At 48.3% G+C, this 15877-nt stretch overlaps 1 protein-coding gene across 1 annotated transcript in view; it reads left to right on the top strand.

Annotated features, from left to right (window-relative positions):
- LOC119954463 (membrane frizzled-related protein) overlaps positions 1–15877 on the top strand; it is a 66883-nt gene that overhangs the window by 34060 nt on the left and 16946 nt on the right. The window contains exons 8-11 of the mRNA XM_038779688.1: positions 11822–11947; positions 13784–13860; positions 14333–14481; positions 15285–15415. Coding sequence (XP_038635616.1) covers positions 11822–11947; positions 13784–13860; positions 14333–14481; positions 15285–15415 — 483 coding nt within the window. The remainder of the gene's footprint in view (positions 1–11821; positions 11948–13783; positions 13861–14332; positions 14482–15284; positions 15416–15877) is intronic.

Here is a 15877-nt window from a genome sequence, read left to right as displayed (position 1 = left end):
ATTGCAATGGCCGAATATTCGGCCTCCACTCTCGGAATCAGTCCCCTACTCACCACGAAGAAGTCTATCCGAGAATAAATCCTATGTACGTGGGAGAAGAAAGAGTACTCCCGTGCCTTCGGCCTCACAAACCTCCATGGGCCCACCCCTCCCATCTGGTCCATAAACCCTCTCAGTACCTTGGCCGCCGCCGGCCTCCTACCCGTCCTCGAGCTGGACCGTTCCAGTGAAGGATCCAACACCGTATTGAAGCCCCCCCCCCCATAATCAGACCTCCCGCCTCTAGATCCGGGACCCGTCCCAGCATACGCCTCATAAAGCCCGCATCGTCCCAATTTGGGGCATACACACTAGCCAGTACCACCTTCTCTCCTTGTAGTCTGCCCCTAACCATAACATACCTACCCCCCTTATCCGCCACCACCTCAGATGCCTCAAACGACACATTTTTCCCCACCAGAATCGCCACTCCCCGGTTCTTCACATCCAACCCAGAGTGGGAAACCTGCCCCACCCACCCCTTCCTCAGGCGGACCTGGTCCGCCACCCTCAGGTGGGCCTCCTGAAGCATTGCCACATCTGCCTTTAGCCCCCTCAGATGAGCCAGTACCCTCGACCGCTTCACCGGCCCATTCAATCCTCTCGCATTCCAGGTGACCAACCGGATCAGAGGGCGTCCCGGCCCCTCCCCCGTCGACTAGCCATAGCCCGTCGACTGCCCGCCCCAGGCCAGCACCCCCCGCCCGACCCAGTCCCCACAGCGACAACACCTCACCTCTGTCCCCCCGGCCCCCACCAGCTCCTTCCTGACCCTGCCAGCAGCAACCCGGTATTCCCCTTTCCCCCCCGCCCTCCCCCCCCAGGCTAGGAACCCTCCCAGCCGTGAACCGTCCTCCGTTGTACTTCCGTGGGTCAGCTAACTTCTGCTGACCCCGGAAACTCCCGCCAATAACCCGACCCCTCCCAAAGTGGGATCATCCCCCAACCTATCCCTCCTCCAGGCACCGCTCCAGCGCGGGGAAGAACCAGTTAAGGCCCCGCCTCCCCCGTCACCGTCTCCACCCCCCAGCCCCGCACCGCGGGAAACCAGAGGAAAGCCCGCGCTTTCGCACTGCCCCACCACACCCTTCTGACGCAGCTCCCAAATACCAGCCCCACTCCATACCCCCAACCCGACATAGAATACAACAAACCCCCCCGACCCTCCCCGCAAGATACAAAACCCAAACAATGCCCCACAGCAAAAAAAACAGAACAACACCCCCATAAATAACCATATCAAAATTACAAAAGTACAGAGAAAAAAAAACACAGCAACAGCAGAAAACAACCATAAAGCATTACAACCGACCCCGCAACCCCCAACCCCTAGTTCGAGTCCAGCTTCTCCGTCCACACGAAGGCGCACGCCTCCTCCGGGGAATCAAAATAATAATGCCGCTCCAAATAAGTTACCCACAGGCGCGCAGGCTGCAACATTCCAAACTTTATTTTCTTCTTATAGAGCACCTCCTTCGTCCGATTAAATCCGGACCGCCGCTTAGCCACCACCGCACTCCAATCCTGGTAGATCCGTACTACCCCATTCTTCCAGTTGCTGCTCTTCACCTTCTTGGCCCAGTGCAGTACACACTCCCGATCACTGAACCGGTGGAACCTCACCAGCACCGCACGCGGGGGTTCATTCTCCTTAGGCCTCCTGGCCAGTACTCTGTGGGCTCCCTCCAGCTCCAGGGGCAAATGGAAAGACCCGGCCCCCACTAGCGAGTTCAGCATCGTGGCCACGTAGGCTGTCAGATCCGACCCCTCCAGCCCCCCCTCAAGGCCCAAGATCCTCAGATTTTTCCGCCTCATGCGGTGATCCAGCTCCTCGAAGCGTTCCTGCCACTTCTTGTGGAGTGCCTCGTGCCCCTCCACCTTACTCACGAGGACCACGGCCTCCTCCTCTCATTCAGTGGCCTGCGCCTGCAACGCCTGGATGGCAGCACCCTGGGTCGTCTGAATCTCCGAGAGCTTTTTATTCATTTCCTGCAGAGAGCTCAGCACCTCAGCCTTAAAATCTGCAAAACAGCACAGGAGAGCAGCTTGCTGCTCCTGGGCCCACTGCTTCCACTCCTCTGGAGCTCCGCCGGCCGCCATCCATGAATCCTTCCCCCGTTTTTTCTGGGGAGCTGCTGCCGTTTTTTCCCCCTTTCCACTCCGAGTTCGAGTCATGAAATGCGGAGAAAGTCGATCAGCACACCTTCTCCCACCGGGAGACGTCGAAAAAAAATCCGTTTTGGGCTCTAAAAGGAGCCGAAAAGTCCGATTGAATCGGGAGCTCCCAAATGTGCGGCTCCCTACGTCATCGCCGCCACCGGAAGTCGGCAAGTAACATTCATGCCACACAAGTGCACGGTAATGTCCATTTCCAATAAAGAGAATCTAACCATCTCGCCTGGACATTCAGTGGCATTACCATCACTGAATCCCCAAAATCCTGGGGTTACAATTAGAACATAGAACATAGAACGATACAGCGCAGTACAGGCCCTTCGGCCCTCGATGTTGCACCGACATGGAAAAAATCTAAAGGCCATCTAACCTACACTATGCCCTTATCATCCATATGCTTATCCAATAAATTTTTAAATGCCCTCAATGTTGGCATGTTCACTACTGTTGCAGGTAGGGCATTCCACGGCCTCACCACTCTTTGCGTAAAAAACCCACCTCTGACCTCTGTCCTATATCTATTACCCCTCAATTTAAGGCTATGTCCCCTCGTGCTAGCCACCTCCATCCGCGGGAGAAGGCTCTCGCTGTCCACCCTATCTAACCCTCTGATCATTTTGTATGCCTCTATTAAGTCACCTCTTAACCTTCTTCTCTCTAACGAAAACAACCTCAAGTCCATCAGCCTTTCCTCATAAGATTTTCCCTCCATACCAGGCAACATCCTGGTAAATCTCCTCTGCACCCGTTCCAAAGCTTCCACGTCCTTCCTATAATGAGGCGACCAGAACTGTACGCAATACTCCAAATGCGGCCGTACTAGAGTTTTGTACAACTGCAACATGACCTCATGGCTCCGGAACTCAATCCCTCTACCAATAAAGGCCAACACACCATAGGCCTTCTTCACAACCCTATCAACCTGGGTGGCAACTTTCAGGGATCTATGTACATGGACACCGAGATCCCTCTGCTCATCCACACTACCAAGAATTTTACCATTAGCCAAATATTCCGCATTTCTATTATTCTTTCCAAAGTGAATCACCTCACACTTCTCCACATTAAACTCCATTTGCCACCTCTCAGCCCAGCTCTGCAGCTTATCTATGTCCCTCTGTAACCTGCAACATCCTTCCGCACTGTCTACAACTCCACCGACTTTAGTGTCGTCTGCAAATTTACTCACCCATCCTTCTGCGCCCTCCTCTAGGTCATTTATAAAAATGACAAACAGCAACGGCCCCAGAACAGATCCTTGTGGTACGCCACTCGTAACTGAACTCCATTCTGAACATTTCCCATCAACTACCACTCTCTGTCTTCTTTCAACTAGCCAATTTCTGATCCACATCTCTAAATCACCCTCAATCCCCAGCCTCCGTATTTTCTGCAATAGACGACCGTGGGGAACCTTATCAAACGCTTTACTGAAATCCATATACACCACATCAACTGCTCTACCCTCGTCTACCTGTTCAGTCACCTTCTCAAAGAACTCGATAAGGTTTGTGAGGCATGACCTACCCTTCACAAAACCATGCTGACTGTCCCTAATCATATTATTCCTATCTAGATGATTATAAATCGTATCTTTTATAATCCTCTCCAAGACTTTACCCACCACAGACGTTAGGCTCACCGGCCTATAGTTACCGGGGTTATCTCTACTCCCCTTCTTGAACAAAGGGACCACATTTGCTATCCTCCAGTCCTCTGGCACTATTCCTGTAGCCAATGATGACCTAAAAATCAAAGCCAAAGGCTCAGCAATCTCTTCCCTGGCTTCCCAGAGAATCCTAGGATAAATCCCATCCGGCCCCGGGGACTTATCTATTTTCACCTTGTCCAGAATTGCCAACACTTCTTCCCTACGCACCTCAATGCCATCTATTCTAATAGCCTGGGTCTCAGCATTCTCCTCCACAATATTATCTTTTTCTTGAGTGAATACTGACGAAAAGTATTCATTTAGTATCTCGCTTATCTCCTCAGCCTCCACACACAACTTCCCACCACTGTCCTTGACTGGCCCTACTCTTACCCTAGTCATTCTTTTATTCCTGACATACCTATAGAAAGCTTTTGGGTTTTCCTTGATCCTTCCTGCCAAAGACTTCTCATGTCCCCTCCTTGCTCGTCTCAGCTCTCTCTTTAGATCCTTCCTCGCTTCCTTGTAAATATCAAGCGCCCCAACTGAAACTTCACGCCTCATCTTCACATAGGCCTCCTTCTTCCTCTTAACAAGAGATTCCACTTCTTTGGTAAACCACGGTTCCCTCGCTCGACCCCTTCCTCCCTGCCTGACTGGTACGTACTTATCAAGAACATGCAATAGCTGTTCCTTGAACAAGCTCCACATATCCAGTGTGCCCAACCCTTGCAGCCTACTTCTCCAACCAACACATCCTAAGTCATGTCTAATGGCATCATAATTGCCCTTCCCCCAGCTATAACTCTTGCCCTGCGGGGTATACTTATCCCTTTCCATCACTAACGTAAAGGTCACCGAATTGTGGTCACTGTTTCCAAAGTGCTCACCTACCTCCAGATCTAACACCTGGCCTGGTTCATTACCCAAAACCAAATCCAATGTGGCCTCGCCTCTTGTTGGCCTGTCAACATATTGTGTCAGGAAACCCTCCTGCACACATTGTACAAAGAATGACCCATCTAATGTACTCGAACTATATCTTTTCCAGTCAATATTTGGAAAGTTAAAGTCTCCCATAACAACTACCCTGTTACTTTCGCTCTTTTCCAGAATCATCTTCGCCATCCTTTCCTCTACATCCCTAGAACTATTAGGTGGCCTATAGAAAACTCCCAACAGGGTGACCTCTCCTTTCCTGTTTCTAACCTCAGCCCATACTACCTCAGAAGAAGAGTCCCCATCTAGCATCCTTTCCACCACCGTAATACTGTCCTTGACTAGCAGCGCCACACCTCCCCCTCTTTTGCCCCCTTCTCTGAACTTACTAAAACACCTAAACCCCGGAACCTGCAACAACCATTCCTGTCCCTGCTCTATCCATGTCTCTGAAATGGCCACAACATCGAAGTCCCAGGTACCAACCCATGCTGCCAGTTCCCCTACCTTATTTCGTATACTCCTGGCATTGAAGTAGACACACTTCAAACCACCTACCTGAACACTGGCACCCTCCTGCGAAGTCAAATCTGTGCTCCTGACCTCTATACTCTCAATCTCCCGTACCCTAAAACTACAATCCAGGTTCCCATGCCCCTGCTGAATTAGTTTAAACCCCCCCAAAGAGCACTAACAAATCTCCCCCCCAGGATATTGGTGCCCCTCAGGTTCAGATGTAGACCATCCTGTCTATAGAGGTCCCACCTTCCCCAGAAAGAGCCCCAGTTATCCAGAAATCTGAATCCCTCCCGCCTGCACCATCCCTGTAGCCACGTGTTTAATTGCTCTCTCTCCCTATTCCTCATCTCACTATCACGTGGCACGGGCAACAACCCAGAGATAACAACTCTGTTTGTTCTCGCTCTGAGCTTCCATCCTAGCTCCCTAAAGGCCTGCCTGACATCCTTGTCCCCTTTCCTACCTATGTCGTTAGTGCCAATGTGGACTACGACTTGGGGCTGCTCCCCCTCCCCATTAAGGACCCGGAAAACACGATCCGAGACATCAATTGACCAGAAATTGAACCGGTTTCTTCACATTGATTCTATGGCAGGTCAGAGGCTGGGAATTAGGGTGGGGACAAACTCAGCCCCTGATTGCTAAAGCCTGTCTCTCAACTACAAAGTGGAAGACAGGAGTGTGATGGAATACTCTCCTCTTGCCTGGATGAGTGCAGTTCCAACAACACTCAAGAAACACAACACCATCAAAAACAAAGCAGCCTCCTTGATTGGCACCAATCATTGGAGGCAATGGCATAGTGGTGTTATCACTGGTCAATACTGTAATCGAAAGACCCAGGGTAATCCATGTCACTCCATACCCATAACAATATGGTTGTCTCTTGAAATAGCCAAGCAGGCCATTCAGTTCCAAGGAAATTGGGGATGGGCAACAAAGACTGGCCTTGCCAGTCATGCCCACATCCCATGTAAGAATAAAGAAAAGAAAATCCGCCATCTTAAACATTTACTTGCTCTTCCATCGATGCACAGTAGCAGCCATGAGTACCATCTACAAGATGCACTGCAGCAACTCGCCAAGGCTCCTTTGACAGCACCTTCCAAACCCATGACCTCCAGCGCCTAGAAGGACAAGGGCAGCAGATGTCTGGAACAGCAGCACCTGGATGTTCCCCTGTAAGTCACTCACCATCCTGATTGGCAAATATATTGGTTCTTCCTTCACTATCACTGGGTCAAAATCCTGGAATTCTCTTGCTAATTATACTGTGATGTACCTACATCACATGGACTGCTGTGATTGAAGCAGACAGCTAAAGGGCAATTAGGAATGGACAATAAATGCTGCTCTATTTTCAAAGTTACTGATTAAGGTGCAATGGGCTAAATGGTCTCCTGTGTTATGATTCTACATTAGTTATCAATGCTGACCAGAAATCTCTCTCTCTGTCCATGGTCAAACCACACCCATCGCAAAAAAGGCACCTGACCTGGGGGGGGGGGGGGGGGGGGCAGTCAGCTAGCTGCTCATTCCAGACTGTCCCCACACTGCTTATTCCTAGATTGCTTATTGAAGAATATTCCCAGTCTACTCAACTCCAGACATGCCATCCACAAATCCCAAATAGCTCATCACCAGATTGGTCATTCCCAGATTGACCCTGGATCTTCCCATACTGTACATGAACAGACTGAACCTTTCCAAACTGCTGGTTCACAGATAACTCCGGAGCTGGTTCTGAAAGCTCCGGATGTTCCGCACCGGGATACTGGGATTCAGGACATGGTTGAGTACAACCGCATTGCTGATATGAAGTGTCACTGTGTATCTGAAGAGATTACGTGATGTAATCATTATTTGCTCTTTTGACCATTTAAAGGTTAACAGAACAATGAAGGGAGGGTTTGGTTTCATAGTCTAACTGGGAATGTTGCAGTTTTTAAGGAAGTGTCTATGTTTGTTTTGGTGCAAGCAGCAGTGATTTGTCCAGAGTGGAATGTGCTCCCTGCTGTCAGGATGTGGTTATTTTCCCAGAAGAAGGGTAATGAGAACTAGGAGAGAATCCAGACTTGGATAAAGCTGAACTCCGAACCAATGAATTACAGAGTGATTTATCCTGAATCTGAAAGTACAGTCTGGGAATGAACAGTCAATATCTAACCCTGTGTTGTACCTGTCCTGGGAGTGTTTGATGGGGACAGTGTAGAGGGAGCTTTACTCTGTATCTAACCCCGTGCTGTACCTGTCCTGGGAGTGTTTGATGGGGACAGTGTAGAGGGAGCTTTACTCTGTATCTAACCCCGTGCTGTCCCTGTCCTGGGAGTGTTTGATAGGGACAGTGTAGAGGGAGATTCATTTGTCTTTCAGAAATTGAGTGAGTGACAGCTGACCATTTGCTCATGCTAACCCCGAGCAGATTATATGATTGCAGAAATCTATTTTAACCCACAGAGTGATCTATACCGACCCCAGCATGAGCAAATAGCAGCAAACCCCCTCATTGGTAAACATCGTGGGATAAATATGGCAATATGTCATTAGATTTGGAAAAGTACATGAAGGGACACAGCACTCCGAGCACTTTCCACACCCACACTCGCATCTTCTACTACCTCATAAGTCAAAGGCAGCAGAGACCTGGGATCACCACCACCTCGAGGTTCCCCTCCAAATAACTGACCACCCTGACTTGGAAATATATCACCGTTCCTTCACTGTCACTGGGGCAACATCCTGGAACTCCCTCCCTATCAGTACTGTGGGTGTAACTACACCACTTGGACTGTAGCGGTTCAAGAAGGCAACTCACCATCACCTTCTGAAGAGCAACTAAGGACGGGCAACGAATACTGGACGAGCCAATCATACTCACATCCTGGGCGGCATTCTCCCCTACCCGGCGAGACGGGGGTCCCAGTGTAGGGGAGTAGCGCCAACCACTCTGGCGTCGGGCCTCCCCATAGGTGCGGAATTCTCCGCACCTTTGGGGGCTAGGCCTGCTCCGGAGCGGTTGGCACCACGCTGACTGGCGCCAAAGCTGTCACCAGCGGCCTTTGATGCCCGCCGCCCGGCGCCGGGGCTGGCAGAAAGGCCTTCGCCGGTTCGCGCATGCGCCGGTGGTGACATCAGCGTCAGCTGCCGCTGACATCACCACCGGCGCATGCGCGCTGGGGAATTCTCTTCCGCTTCCGCCATGGCGGAGGAGAACGAGTGCCCCCACAGCACTGGCCCGCCCGCGGATCGGGGGGCCCCGATCGCGGGCCTGGCCACCATGGGGGCTCCCCCCCGGGCTCCGATCGCCCTGCGCCCCCCCCCAGGACCCCGGAGGCCCGGTCACACCGCTGTCCCGCCGCCACCAGAGGTGGTTCAAACCTCGGCGGCGGGAGAGACCTCCCAGCAGCGGGACTTCGGCCCATCGCGGGCCGGGGAATCGCCGCAGGGGCCTCGCCGATCGGCGCGGACGTCATTCCGATCGGAGGGGCGTGATTCCCGCCCCTGCCAATTCCAGGGTGGCGGAGAATCTCTGCCACGGCGGGGGCGGGAGTTTTGGCGGCCCCAGGCGATTCTCCGACCCTGCTGGGGGTCGGAGAATTTCGCCCCCTGTAAGTAAATGAAAATCAAATCAATAATAGTAGGTCATCAGGATTGGAGTTTGAGACTAGGAAGGAGACTGAGGGAAGTGAATGTTCTATTTGAAGCTGAGCATCTGTCAGTTTTACTCTGTGCATTTCTGCTGTCACGCCTCTTTCCCTGTCTCCAACCCCAAACCCCCTCCCCCCCACCCCTTCTTCATTTACCTGAGAACTGATGAGATACCTGCAGGACCCCTCTGACCCCTCTGACCCCTCTGGCCAGCGGCTATCAGCTGTTCTCTGCAGTTTACCAGCTCTGTGACAGTGAGCCCTGTGGCCTAATAGTGGGTCACTCATGCAAAGGGATTTTTTCAGAATGGGCACACCTGAATCTTTAGTTATTAAGATGTGTCCATAACTGTGGTCGGGATAATACAATTTCAGGAATTTGTAACAGTAATTTTGAAAGACAAATGAAAAAATATCAAATTTCAAAGAAACACAACAATTTATACAACAGGGGAAAAGCGTGCTGATTCATTGGAAGTTGACTCTGATTTGTTGAGACGTCACCATGGAGAAAGCAATGGGGATCTTTAGGCCATCAAACTCCCGGGTAATTCATAAAAGGTGCAAGGCTTAAACATAATCCTTTTGTCTGCAAAGAACATGTGAATGTATGTCACGTCTGGCAAGCGTAAATGAGACACGTTATTTACGGATTATTTTAAATTGGTTGTTATTGTGGCTACTAGTACACTCAGGGTTGTTCAGCAAGTGCTGCTCAATTGCAGAATCACATCTAACAGTAGATGCGTTTAGCACAGGGCTAAATCGCTGGCTTTGAAAGCAGACCAAGGCAGGCCAGCAGCACGGTTCAATTCCCGTACCAGCCTCCCTGAACAGGCGCCGGAATGTGGTGACTAGGGGCTTTTCACAGTAACTTCATTGAAGCCAACTTGTGACAATAAGCGATTTTCATGTTTTGTTTTGGGTTTTGCCAGCATGGGCTGATTGAGTACAATCTAAAAGGTGGTTTAGCTGCACCTTTCACAACCTCAGGTATCCTAAAATGGTTTTCAACTAATGAAGTACTTTATAAAGTGTAGTCACTGTTGTAGAAAATTTACCTGCCAATTTGGGCAGAACAAGCTACCACAGCAGCAATGTGATATGGTCAGATCCCCTTTTTAAAAAGATTTTGGTTGAGGGATATAAAGGTGGAGTTTCCTAAATTATATTTTAAATGAGATTGCGAAGAGCCAGAGGGTTAAAATCCTGGTTAAGGTTTTGGAATTATTGTGCAATTCCGTCTGGTTTCAATTTGTACAGACTGAACATTCCCACAATTCCTGGGCTCCAAATTAGGGATAGGGGACCAGTTCTGTAACCCGGCTGATTATCGGTAGATCAGCAAACACGGCTCTCTGTCTCTCTCTTTCTCTCTCTCTCTCTCTCCCTCTCTTTCTCTCTCTCTCACTCTCTCTCTCTTCGAAGCATAAAGTAACAATATTGGTTTCTGATGAGAGATTATCGGCCTGGAAAGTAAACTCTTCTGTTTTCCACAGTTGCTATCTGACCTCCTGAAAATTTCCAGCGTTTTCCGTTTTGACTTCCCAGTTTCCACTATCTGCACTATTTTGTTTTTGAACATAACAAGCCTGGGATGAGTTATTGAATAAAAAAAGATAAAGGGCAGGATTCTCCAGCCGCGTCTGCCCGCCGATCGGAGAATCCTGCCCGGGGTCAATGGACTTCTCCATTGTCCGCGGCTCGCCCGTGGCGATCATGCGGTGGGCGGGGCAGAAGAAACCAGCCCAAAGTATGTTATTGCTAAAGGAATCATTCACATAATTTCTGGATTATAACCCGAGCCACGTGCAAATTGGCATCAGACAAAGAAGATTAGAGAAATGAATTTGTGACTCAAAAAACTGGTGTGGGAGAAATGGACCTTAGTTCATGGGGCACTGACACTAGTACTGTGGAAAGTGGGATCTGTACCGTTGGGACAGTCTACACCTGAACTGTGCTGAGGTTGTTGTTCTAGCGAGCTGAACAACTAGGAAAGTAGAGAGAGTTTTAAACTAAGTAGCGGAGGCAACAGGTCAAATCTGGGAAGATGCGGTAAATCAAAGAGTAGAGACAAGACAAGAGAGAAAGATACTAATATGGAAAATGATAAATGAACCCTGACCGTAAGGGACAGAGAATACAAATTGAAAAGTAAATCAGCTAGTGCTCCAAAAATAATACAATGCCAAAACTTAACACTCTGCACCTGAATTCACTTCGCATTCAAAACAAAACAGATTAACTGTTTGTCCAAATAGAAATTTATAAGTACAATCTGATAGCCATTAAAGAGACATGGCTACAGGATGACATAGATTGGGGCTGAATATTGATAGCTATGTGACATTTAGGAAAGACAGGAAGTTGGGAACAGGTGGGGGGGTAGCTCTGTTAATTAATGATGATATTAGCACATTGGTTTCATGGTTCAGCGTGGGTTTCCTCCGGCTGCTCTAGTTTCCTCCCAAAAGTCCTGAAAGATGTGCTGTTAGGTAATTTGGGCATTCTGAATTCTCCCCCTGTGTACCCTAACAGGTGTCGGAATGTGGCGACTAGGGGATTTTCACAGTAACTTCATTGCAGTTTTAATGTCAGCCTTAATGTAAATCCATCAGCTGCTCCTCATCAGGATGGCACCTCTAACTGAGGGCAGCGATGTTAATCTGGAGTCTTGGTAGCTCATAATTGCCGTTCTTCTTTGTGCACACCAGACAGATAAGTTATTGAGACACAGATGGGTTATCACTTTGCACTTTTTATGGCTTGTTTCTGTGGGACATGGCTTGCATCTCACGAGGAAGGCCTTGTTAACTAAGGTGATGACATATAACCTCTCCATTTTCAGAGAGCTGTGCCTGGGATGAGTTTCTGTGTGATGATGGTCGTTGTCTTTTCACCAGTTTTATCTGCAACAACTTTTATGATTGTTTGGACAAGTCTGATGAGGTGAACTGTGCCCATCACCATCATGGTAAGTATCCATCTGCTCAGTCACTGCCGGGAGCTGGAGAAACACTCAGTCTAAAATAATCCAGCACAGAACCTGTCAATCACCAATCACACTTCAAAGTACTTTAAACTTGCTGCCTGAAATGAAAGAATGAGGCACATTGGAATGGGTATTTGTTCCACAGGGATGGGTCACTCTGTGTAACTGTGAAGAGTCACAGTTTATTCTATGTAAGGGTTTCACTGTGTAGCTGTACAGAGCCACTGTTAATCAGCAGGATATGAGTTACTCACTGTGTAACTGTACAGAGTCACAGTTTATTAAGGGTAAGAGTTACTCACTGTGTGACTGTACAGGGTCACAGTTTACTGGGGGTAAGGCTCGCTCACTATGTAACTGTACAGAGTCACAGTTTATTGAGGGTAAGAGTTACTCACTGTGTGACTGTACAGGGTCACAGTTTACTGGGGGGTAAGACTCGCTCACTGTGTAACTGTACAGAGTCACAGTTTATTGAGGGTAAGGCTCACTCACTGTGTAACTGTACAGAGTCAGTTTATTGAGGGTAAGGCTCAATCACTATGTGATTGTACAGAGTTACAGTTTATTGAGGGTAAGGCTCAATCACTGTGTAACTGTACAGAGTCAGTTTATTGAGAGTAAGGCTCAATCACTATGTGACTGTACAGAGTCACAGTTTATTGAGGGTAAGGCTCACTCACTGTGTAACTGTACAGAGTCAGCTTATTGAGGGTAAGGCTCAATCACTATGTGATTGTACAGAGTTACAGTTTATTGAGGGTAAGGCTCACTCACTGTGTAACTGTACAGAGTCAGCTTATTGAGGGTAAGGCTCAATCACTATGTGATTGTACAGAGTTACAGTTTATTGAGGGTAAGGCTCAATCACTATGTGACTGTACAGAGTCACAGTTTATTGAGGGTAAGGCTCAATCACTATGTGACTGTACAGAGGCTCTATTAATTCATGGTAACTACTGGGAGCCTCAGGTTCCCAGTCAGAATGGAACTGTTCCAGTGAAAAGCTCGAATCTCTTGGTCTTCCAGGCTGGTTGGCAGGAAAAGACATTTTTCACTTCAGTGATTCTGGTGTGTTGTTGCTCCAACAGGAAACTTCCCCTCCATCACTGTCTGCCATCTGCTGTTTCTATGGGCTGGACATTTATGGAGATTTGCGGTTTCCCACTATGCAGGCCTCACTGGGGAATGTTTTATGGAAACTCTCCCTATAGTTTTCAGTGTCATTCAGAAACAACAAGGTTGTGGGGAATGGGAATGCCAGACAGGCCAAGCTCAGGATAGCTCTGATGTTAAGACAATCAATGCAAATTTGGTGAAAAATCAATTAGCTGTCCAAAACAGCTAATTGATTTGTTGGGCTGGATTCTCCACTGGTGGGATTCTCCATCAGGACTTCGGCCAGTCGTGATCGGAGAATAGCGGGGCGAGCCTAATGCAATGGCCGAAGGTGGTGGATACGCAGCACGGCGTACTCCCCGAGTTTTTCAGGAGCTGGAGAATCGCGGAACAGGCGTCGATCCCGCTTCCATGAATGAAACTGGTTCTCTGCCCCGGCACCGGACGCGATTTCGGCGTCGGGGTGCAGAGAATCCAGCCCCAGAAATTCCTGGCCGAGGCTGACAGACCTCTGACTGGTCCGTCAAATTTTCTGTCTTGTCCACAACGATTCCTGCAGTGAGCGGGACTGGAGAGTTTACCCCTACAGTGATTTTATCGATTCATTTTGTATAAATGAAATGCCAAATACCAGATGACAGATTCCAAGGTTCCTGTGAATTAACAGTTTGTTTCCTGTGTTGCTGTTGCTCCATTTAGATTGTGGTGGAATTCTGACTTCCCTGGAAGGATCTCTGGCCACTCCCAAACACCCCGAGCAATATCCACACAGGCAAGTACGTAAACATTCCTCAGGTTAACATCTACCGGACTTTCCTCTGCACCATTCCCAGCCTGATCCTCCAGTCCATCAGCCCCAGACTGAACACAGTTCCAGATCAATACCAATCTCTCTCCAGTCTTGTCCACCATTCTCCTGAGTTTTCCCCAGTGGTACTGCACCTAAAGTATCTACTCTTTGTCTAAAAGAAAGAAATATTTCCCTCTGTCAGGATGATCTGGTTGTCTGCAGTTTCAGGCATGATTTCTTTCTTGGAGCCTTCCAGATATCTATGCATTTATCACATAACCCTGGCAATTCCTGCACCTACAGTCCACACTCGTATCTTCTCTCTTTGTCTCGCTGTCTATTTAATCCTTTCCTAATGAGAGTAATTCAGATTGTTTCAGTGAGGGACTCTCAACTGAATTGATGGTCTAATTTGACACAGACGTGTAGTTTGGTAACTCCTGTGTTTTGCTGTGTAGGTGTGCGTGTGGCATATCTCAGTTCCTCGGGGTCACATAATCCAATTGCTGTTCCACAACTTCAGCCTGGAGACTGCAGTAGATTGTCGGAATGACTTTGTGGAGGTGCATGACCGAGCTAGCAGCAGTCCCAGCAGCCTCGTCGGAAGGTAATGTCTCCAGACGTCGATGAGTGCGGGGCAGTACACGAGTGACCTTTCACCTCTGGGACAGGGCTAGGCTCAGCCTTGGAAGATTGATGAAAGGATTATATTACACAATAGCCTCTGATCCCAGGGAGCCAGATGTAAATGCAGCTTTGGTGTCATTTTTGACTCTGAGATGAGTTTTCAATTGTATATTCGTGTCATGACTGAGTCTCCGATTCCACCTCTGTAACTTAATAATAACCTCTCCACCCCTCCCTCAACTCACCTGCTGGTTTTGTTGTCTCGAGACCTGATTGTCTAGAGGGGACCCTGGCTGGTCTCTCATTTCAGCCTGTGTAAATTTGTGATCAGTTAAACCTCTGCTGCCTGTACCCCCCATTCAGCCATCACCATCATGCTTGCTGCTCTTTTGGGACCCTCATGCTTACTAACCTACACTGATTTCAGGTTAAGCAATACCGTGATTTTAAACTTTTCACCCTCATTTTCAAATCCTTCTATAATCTCACCACTTATCTCTGTAATCTCCTCCAGTCCCCACAGCCAAGATACCAGCTCTCGGCCAAACTTTAACTGATCCGCTTGGGGTCATATTTTATTTTATGATGAAGTGACTGGGACATTTTATTCTGTTTAAAGCTTTCTTTTGGTGCAAATTGTTGTTGGTGATTCTGATATCATCTCAGAGCCTCCTGATGATGAGTTAGAAAGAGGCAGAAGGCAATATGTGTGCTTGAACTCATAGCTTTAGGAGAACAGGGCAAAGAAAAACACAAAATACAGACACTTCTTTCTTTTTAAAGATTCTGTGGGGACTCCCTCCCTCCAACTCTGACATCCCCCCGACATGAGATGCTTGTTCTTTTTGTGGCTGATGAGGAAGAATCAGATGTGGGATTCTTTGCCACCTACCAGTCAGTCAACAGGAGTGAGGGTAAGAAACAGCACACACATTAGGGCATCAATAATGAATTTTCCAATGTAGACATTGAGGTTGGACAGGTGCTTCAGTTGTCTTGGTCAGTTTCACTGACTCCTACTGCAATTTCCACATTTAATAGAGAGGTCTGGTACTTAGCTGGAGCCCCTGCCAAAGAAGAAATGATACCAATGGTACCCTACTAATGTTTGTAGGCCTCAACCCCAGTCATATGGTTCCAATATTCAAGGATTCAGAGAAGCAAAAATTCAAAATTATAATTCAACTCCGCTTTCCTTTTAATCAAAGTTAAATTTAATGCAACTAAATCCTTGTCGGAGTTAGTGAATTGTTATCACTTAGGTCTTAGATCCAGCATTACCCACATTTGTAATATTTGGGGAGCAAATGACAGCATGCACTCTGTTTTGAAGTTCGCAAGGTGTCAGACTGTGTCAAATCACTAATTTTTACTTT

Source organism: Scyliorhinus canicula, chromosome 19, assembly GCF_902713615.1.
Source record: "Scyliorhinus canicula chromosome 19, sScyCan1.1, whole genome shotgun sequence".
Taxonomy (NCBI): domain Eukaryota; kingdom Metazoa; phylum Chordata; class Chondrichthyes; order Carcharhiniformes; family Scyliorhinidae; genus Scyliorhinus; species Scyliorhinus canicula.
This window is presented reverse-complemented; position numbering and strand designations above follow the sequence as displayed.